The sequence below is a fragment of the Salvelinus fontinalis genome, chromosome 11 (assembly GCF_029448725.1).
Source record: "Salvelinus fontinalis isolate EN_2023a chromosome 11, ASM2944872v1, whole genome shotgun sequence".
Classification (NCBI taxonomy): Eukaryota; Metazoa; Chordata; class Actinopteri; order Salmoniformes; family Salmonidae; genus Salvelinus; species Salvelinus fontinalis.
In genome coordinates, this window is record NC_074675.1 from 7,734,983 (window position 1) to 7,743,852 (window position 8,870).

The 8,870-nt window shown below is 39.9% G+C and overlaps 1 protein-coding gene across 2 annotated transcripts; it reads right to left on the bottom strand.

Annotated features, from left to right (window-relative positions):
- Positions 1-3,452: 3,452 nt before the first annotated feature.
- On the bottom strand, positions 3,453-7,838 carry LOC129864954 (gastrula zinc finger protein XlCGF57.1-like). Of its 2 annotated transcripts, XM_055937293.1 has the most exons (3): positions 7,563-7,651; positions 6,841-6,983; positions 3,453-6,211 (listed from the first exon to the last, which is right to left on the bottom strand). In XM_055937293.1, the coding sequence occupies exons 2-3, from the start codon at positions 6,917-6,919 to the stop codon at positions 4,941-4,943; spliced, it is 1,350 nt and encodes a 449-aa protein (XP_055793268.1). In that variant the 5' UTR covers positions 6,920-6,983; positions 7,563-7,651; the 3' UTR covers positions 3,453-4,940. The 2 variants fall into 2 exon arrangements, with proteins under 2 accessions (XP_055793268.1, XP_055793267.1); XM_055937292.1 differs by lacking the exon at positions 6,841-6,983 and having other exon boundaries at positions 7,563-7,838.
- Positions 7,839-8,870: the final 1,032 nt, after the last annotated feature.

Sequence of the window (8,870 nt, forward strand, 5' to 3'; positions counted from 1 at the left end):
CCTTCACTAATGTACCAGGCTTATCATCCACCGTGTTCAGCCCTGTTTCCTTCACTAATGTACCAGGGTTATCATCCACAGTGTTCAGGCCTGTTTCCTTCACTAATGTACCAGGGTTATCATCCACAGTGTTCAGCCCTGTTTCCATGACTAATGTACCAGGCTAATCATCCACCGTGTTCAGCCCTGTTTCCATGACTAATGTACCAGGCTTATCATCCACAGTGTTCAGCCCTGTTTCCATGACTAATGTACCAGGCTTATCATCCACCGTGTTCAGCCCTGTTTCCATGACTAATGTACAAGGCTTATCATCCACAGAGGTGTAAAGAGGAGCTAAGACAAAACAAGGACAACACAATGACGGTGTGAGTCACAACAGAAAAGTGCATCTTAGTGGGACGACTGCAAGGGCAACCAAACCACGTCATTAAATAATTATATTACATTCATCCACGGGTATTCCAGATTATTAAAAGGTAGCATTCATTTCAAGGCTCCTTGGAGTATAAATGGAACAGACTGAAATTCTGACTGACGTGAAATTGGCATCTACTCAAAGAGGATCGAGAAACAGAAGACCCTTTTCTACTCTCTGTCGTCACCACTTGGGTCATTTGTTTAGTTGTGAGTAAACTATTGACGACAATATGTTGCCATACAGTCGCACAACAAGACAAATCAGCACAGCAGGACAGCATTCAGTTGTACAAAATATTTTTTAACTAGACATTATTCAATCTGTGGTTGTACTCTCCTCTCCTGTTTCTCCCGCTCTCTACTAGGTCTCCTAGTACCCCTGTGAAATGGAGGTCCGTATTCTGGTAACAGTATAGCTTCCTCCACTGTCCCTATCCCCCATACTGGACTCCAACCAGTGATCCGTTGCTTGCAAACATGTGACCCTTGCAAACATGTGACCGCTCTCCTCGACAACGTACCAACTGTTGAGTATGGAAAGACATCTACTTCCATAGTTCCATTGGTGACATTTCAAGCTGTGGAATGAGTTTACGGTGGGATTTTAACTCCGTTACACTCACCCCTTCTAATCTCGCTACACACAGGGAGGGAAAGAGAGATTAGAAATACAATTGACATTCTCACTTCTCATGTTGTTGTAGCCTACTGAAAGGATCCACATTAGTGTAATAGATCCACTTGTCACGATCGTGTGGCGGATTGACGGACCAAAACGCAGCATTTGGAAAATAAGCCATCTTCTTTTATTTTAAAGACGACGAAAAATAAACACGAAACACTTAATACAAACTAACAAAAACAACAAACGATCGTGAAGCTAATAAACGTCGTGCACACACACACAGGCTACAAACGTTCTGACATAGACAATTACTCACAACCAATGAGAGCCTATGGCTACCCTAAATAAGGCTCCCAATCAGAGACAACCGAAATCAGCTGTCTCTAATTGGGAAGTCATTCAGGTAACCATAGACTCTCCTAGACAACTAAACATACATAGACAACACTAGACACATGTACTCCACACAAACCCATATACTATACCCAACAACCCCTTTACCATAAAAACACCCAACACCAACAAAACACAAACATTCCCCATGTCACACCCTGACCTAACTAAAATAATAAAGAAAACAAAGAATACTAAGGCCAGGGCGTGACACCACTTCATTGGCCAGCTAGCCGACAGTGGTGTAAAGTACTTAAGTAGTACTTCAAAGTATTTTTACTTAAGTCGTTTTTTGTGGTATCTGTATTTTACTATTTATGTTTTTTGACAACTTACTTTTTACTCAATAAATGTTTGCTTTCACCCAAAAGTAGCTGTTACATGTTGAATGCTTAGCAGGACAGGAAAATGGTCCATGTTTGCAATTTTTAATATGATATCTGAGTGAGACTAACTAATAAAATCAATGTGGGCCCTCCGGTCGGTAATTCGACCATGATTACTATAAGTTTAGATAGCTGACCGCTAGACTAGAAAATTTTAGCTGACATGGGCTAATTGAGTTACCACAATCAATTTCAATGGAAAGTTAACAAAAATAGATAAGATTCTGCAACTATGGAGAGGTAAATACTTGTCTATTTATGTAAAAATCACATTGATGGTCCAATCACAGTTTACTTATTAATGGGGCTGCCTACTCCAGACAACTTGTTTAAAAAATCATATGAGCAAAAAATATAGCGTTTTATTTCGAATGCTAAGCCAGACAAAATTAAACGTGCCTATTTATATAATGAACATGAGTTTGGGGGGCTAAAATTATTAAAGCTTTAAACCTCTCATTAAAAGATTCACTCATACATAAATTCTACTTAAACCCAAAATGGTTCTCCAGTAGATTAACTAAATTAGTTTAAAAAATTGCCTTTTTGCCTTCATACAGATTACAACTTCTAATTTCCGACTAATTTAAAATGAAATTAAAGTATCACCATTTCTTAAACAAGCCATACAAAGCGGGTTAAAATTTTAGTTTTATCCTCCAGAAAAGATAGAACAAATATTTAAAAAATATTATGGTTAAACTCAAATATACTGATTAATTAAAAAAACATTCTTTATGGATTACATTTTTTATTTATTAATATTATGAATAGAAATGGAGGAGTTATGTCACATATGCAGCTATTGAAAATATATAGGAATGTCTGCTCAATCCAAACTTACAACCAACTAACTGATTGACGCATTACCACAAAAATGGAGGAGGCAAGTGGAAGAGGGAGAAGGTAGGGCACTTGTTTGTCTGCCATATATTAAAGATACAAATTGTCTGGAAAGAATTGGCATAATTTGAAAAATATACCAGTTTCATTTGAGGACAGAAATGTTGACAGCTGCGCAATACAGATTACAAAATAAATGGGAAGAGATTTTTGATGTACCGATTCCATGGCACATGGTTTATGATATGATACAAAAAACAACACTTGATTCAACACTTCAAGTTCTTCCAATTATTATACAACACTTGCCACCAACAGAATGCTATATATATATGGGGCATACAACAATCTCAACTCTGTAGATTTGGCTGCAGAGACAGAATCCATAGGTCATTTATTCTGGTATTGTCTCTATGTAGCTTGTTCCTGGTCACAGGTTCAGGAACGGTTAAAAAAAATCACAACATTCATTTAAAATGAACCTTATAAATAGCAGTGTTGGGGCGATTTGGGAAGCCATAGTCAGTCAAATAATATCACTTGTAGGAAAGGTTTTCATCTTTGGCTCACAATCTGTGGATACTATACGATTAGAAAGGTTAAAAATGTATATAAAACATCACAGCACAATGAAAAAATATATGGCACATGTAAACCAAACGGCGGTGGTCTATGGCGATAGGTAAGATGGGCTGAGAGTGGCTGAGGGTGGCATTAAGGAGTCTATGTTCAGTAATGTATGTCAAATGTATGTACAGTACCAGTCAAAAGTTTGGACACACCTACTCATTCAAAGGTTTTTCTTTATTTTTACTATTTTCTACATTGTAGAATAATATTGAAGACATCAAAACTATGAAATAACACATATGGAATCATGTAGTAACCAAAATAAGTGTTATACAAATCAAAATATATTTTATATCTGAGATTCTTCAAAGTAGCCACCCTTTGCCTTGATGACAGCTTTGCCTACTTTTGTAGCAGAAAATATGTAAAGAACATATGGGTTTATAAAATAAGAGTAAATGTTACCTTTTTAATGAATAACATAACTTCTCAGTAAACAATAATGAGTCGTTAGGACCTCCCAGGATGTCACAAAATGGTTGCCTGACGTCGTCAGGACGTTGTGTCATGGTTCCCTAGAGGATTTGTCTAGTTCCTGGCTGGTCTCGAGGACGTTTTGAAGGCATTCTTGGGATGTTGTGTCATGCTCTCCTGGAGGTTGTTGTCTAGTTCTCGGTTTGTTCCGAGGACCTTAACCAATGCCCGTAAAGAAATGTTCTCCCCCCCAAAAAATGGTTTACCCAAGGCACGCGCCCCCTAGTTTCAATACACCTCACCCCTTGTTACTGTTGCCAAGCCCATCAAGGCCCTGATTGGTGAACCACTGATCCAGTCACAGCTCTTTGTCTTTTGGCAATGCTAGGGACAGCCACCGACACACAAAAACAGTGCTTTTAACAGTGTTTTACACCCACATATTTGAGAATGTTCTCTTGGCCGGTTTCCACCCGGTTACGTAAACCTGAACCTTAGAGGCTGCTGCCCTACATACATAGACTTGAATTCACTGGCCACTTTCATTATGGAACACTAGTCACTTTAATAATGTTTACATATCTTTGCTTTACTCATCTCATATGAATATACTGTATTCTATTCTACTGTATTTTAGTCTACGCCACTCCGACATTGCTCATCCTAATATTTATATATTCTTTAATTTCATTATTTTACTTTTAGGTTTGTGTGTATTGTTGTGAATTGTTAGATATTACTGCACTGTTGGAGCTAGAAACACAAGCATTATAGCTACACCCGCAATAACATCTGCTAAACACGTGTATGTGACCAATACAATTTGATTTGGGACCATGTATTCTGTTTAAGGTTAGTGATACACTGCTAAACTATAATGGTGTAAGCAATGACAATATGATTACATTTGACATAATCACTTAGTAGACTTTTCAATATGACCCCACCTGGGATTTGAACTGACAACCTCTGGATTTGGGATATGCTGATCTTCCTGCTGGGCCACAAAATCTGTAGAATTCCAGAAGTCCCCTACACATTCATACCCATAATACATCTCTGCACTTAGCAAAATAATGCCATCTGCATTGCTAATTTAGTCATCAGCTAATCTGACTATTGGCTCAGACTTATTCCAGCTATGTGTCTGAGGGTGTACTCAGAATTGTCCACATCCTGACTTTTTATTTTCACCTTGTGACTAAATAGATCTTTGTCCTAATTTTCTTTCAGTTTCTATCCTGTTTTCCTCCTTTGTGGATTTTTTTCACATGCGTCAGTAAGTTAGACTTTTGAGTGAAGCTTTTCCCGCAATCATCACAGCTAAATGGTTTCTCTCCTGTGTGAGTCAGTTTATGGTTCCGTAGGTTCCCCTTCTGATTGAAGCCTTTCCCACAGTCAGCACAGCTAAATGGTTTCTCTCCTGTGTGAGTAAGTGTATGCTTCTTTAGGGAACCCTTCTGATTGAAGCTTTTCCCACAGTTATCACAGCTAAATGGTTTCCCTCCTGTGTGAGTCCGTTTATGGTTCCGTAGGTTCCCCTCCTGATTGAAGCGTTTCCCACAGTCACTACAGCTAAATGGTTTCTCTCCTGTATGAGTCAGCATATGGCTCCTTAGGTTCCACTTATGAATGAAGCTTTTCCCACAGTCACCACAGCTAAATGATTTCTCTCCTGTGTGAGTCAACATATGGTTCTTTAGGTTCCCCTTCAAATTGAAGCTTTTCCCACAGTCTCCACAGCTAAATGTTCTCTCCCCCACTCCTGTGTGAATCCTCATGTGCTTGGACAGATATCCTTTGAGTTTGAAGGTCTTGCTACAAACAGGGCAGGTGCAGGGTTTCCCACTGTGACAGAGGCGGACATGGGCCTTTAGTTGACAGGTGGAGGTGCAGCGTTTTCTGCAGAAGCTGCATTCACGAAGTCTCTTCTTGTGGAGAGTCATATGCCTCCGCACGTCAGCTTTCAGAGCAAACTTTTCACCACAGTCACGGCAGTGGTGAGTTTTTCTAGACGTGCTGGGTTTGGAACAATGTTCCGCCATTGATGGGCTGGGATCCAATCGTGGGCTGCTGTCAAGTCCTACTGGGTCACTGCTTACAGCTGACCTGTGGCTGGAGGCATTGTTTTGATTATCTGGAGTGTCACAGGGAATGTAGAGACCCTTAAGGTGGGTCACAGTAACAAAAGGTGTGAGATCCACTTGTTTAGGGTCACTCTCTCTGTTCTCCACAGTCTGGGTTTGGGGAGAAGTGAAGGGCTGAAGTGGGTCCTCCTGATCACATTCACTTTTCACACAGGAAGGAGTGAATTTGATATCAGCCTCCAGCCCTTGAAGCTGCTCTTCCTCCTGACTGGTCCGGAGTTCCTCCTGTTCCTCTTTAATCTGTGGAAGCTCTGGGTTCTCCTGCCCCAGACTGGGGCTCCACTCCTGCTCACAGTGCTGCTGCTCAGGGAGAACCTCCTCTTCAGAGACAGCAAGAGAGAGCTGCAGGGAATCTGGAGGAAAGGAGAGAGGAGCAGAGGTTATCTATAGAGCCTTTAGACAGTCGTCACTAGCTGGCACAGCCACAGCCATAAACTGAACTCAAGAACCAATTTCTCTCATTGAAAACAGCATGTGACCAGGAACTCTGCCAGAGCACATGGACAGTTAAAGGTCATACACAGTCAAAAGCATGTTTTTCATGAAATTGGATGATATTTGAAGAAAAGTATGAAAAATGACTGTTGCTTCTAAATTGATAAAGTTTGATCATAAAGTTACTGGTTCCCTCCCCCATGTCAAACACTTGGATATATTATTAAGGGGACAAGGCGACATCACTTAATTTTATTGTGTGCTAACATAATATTCTCTTCTCTTTAAATAAGTACTGCATTGTCACAAACATCGGAGAACTCGTGTTTGCAGAGGGGCGTGGTTTATATAGCTGGTCATGGCTCACATCAACACCATCATCTCAGAAACTCTAGGCCCACTCCAATTTGCATACCGCCCCAACAGAGCCATGGCTTGGGGGTAGAAGCTGTTAAGAAGCCTTTTGGACCTAGACTTGGCGCTCTGGTACCGCTTGCCGTACGGTAGCAGAGAGAACAGTCTATGACTAGGTTGGCTGGAGTCTGACCATTTTTAGGGCCTTCCTCTGACACCGCCTGGTATAGAGGTCCTGGATGGCAGGAAGCCTGGCCCCGAGCAGTTGCCATACCAGGCAGTAATGCAACCAGTCAGGATGCTCTCGATGGTGCAGCTGTAGAACTTTTTGAGGATCTGAGGACAATTGCAAAATATGTTCAGTCTCCTGAGGTGGAATAGGCTTTGTCACTTTGTCTTAGTGTGTTTGGACCATGATATCTATGCATACTCACTATAACTCTAGCTACATGTATATATTACCTCAATTACCTCGACTAACCTGTGCCCCCTCACATTGACTCTACCGGTACCCCCTGTATATAGCCTCGCTACAGTTATTTTACTGCAGCTCCCATTATTTTTTATTTATATATATATTTTTTAACTGCATTGTTGGTTAAGGGCTTGTAAGTAAGCATTTCACTGTAAGGTCTACACCTGTTGTATTCGGTGCATGTGACAAATACAATTTGGTGGTCACACCAGATACTGACTGGTTTTCTGATCAACCCCCCTACCTTTTTTAAGGTATCTGTGACCAAGATGCATATCTGCATTCCCGTTAATGTGAAATCCATAGATTAGGGCATCATTTATTTATTTCAATTGATTGAATTCCTTATATGAACTGTAACTTAGTAAATTCTTAGAAATTGTTAAATGTTGGGTTAATATTTTTGTCCAGCGTAGCCATCTGAAGATCTACATACGAACCTATCCTACATAGTTGTATCTCCGGTGTGATCCGCAGCATTCTCCGTAGCCGATCATTCTCCTCGAGGTACTCCGCTACCGTTTCTTCAACTGCCCCTAAAATCTCCACAGCTGCCGCGGTTAAACGCTCATTTAAAAACACACGAAACGACTGTAGTTTAGACATGTTTCAGTCGACTGAGAATTGGGTATTCAACATGTATGTCTTCGTCAACGAGCACAAACAAACGCTCCCTACCGTTTTACTTCCGTATTGTTTTGTTCTGTTTTTATCAGCGGGTAACGAGCCCAGAAACAAATCACAGCGTCCCCATGGTGATGGGGTTTTACTACAAGCTACAGACCAATGATACTGGGAATAGATACTGTAGTTCAGGAATTCTTGAAAGACGGGACAAACTCTACCTTCTTCACACAAATATTTTTCTTCATATAAAACATTTAAAATATACATTTTGATGGACCAAATAACCTCCTAATTCTTTCATTTCTTTCTGAAAATGTAACTAACTGGATTTATGGCAACTTCATTAGATACAATAAAAGGCATTTAATTTTTACATTTGTCAAAAAGTGTGTTAAGGCCTTGATTGTTTCATTCTAACATTAGATTATTCAAATATGTAATACAAATCTTCAAACATTGTGTTTTATTTTATAGAGCTATATCAGGGATGGTTAACTGGTGACCCGGCCTTTTGAAGGCCCTTAGATCAATTTCCGTAAGAAGTTAAATCTTTTTGGGTCTCCACTAACTGTTGAGAGTTAGAATATCTAATGTAATGTAGTAAAATACACAAGATACAATATCGAAATTTGGTTGTGCATCAGCAGTTTCTCTCTTGATATGTCAGCCACTGACAGTCACTCAATTATCTTACATCAGCTACCATCTTTTTAGACTGGTGAATTAGTTTAACGGCCAGATATCTAAACTTAGTAATCATGATCCAATTACCGGATGGCGGACATTTTGGCATGTCTATCTAGATTCATAACTTAAAACAACATTTATTATGTTAACATCCATTAGATCAGTGTTTGCTGCTGAAGGGAGGACGGCTGATAATAATGTCTGGAATGGATTCACCGGAATGGCATCAAACACAAAGATGTGTTTTCCATGTGGTTGATACCACTCCACTAACTCCATTCCAGACATTATTATGAACATCCTCCCCTCAGCAGCCTCCACTGCCTTAGATCTAGCACACCAAATGCATCAATAGTTTAAGCATTTGTTCCAGAACAGTGATTCAAATAGATTTTCTCAATACTGACCAAAAAAAAAATATCTTAAGGGGGTTA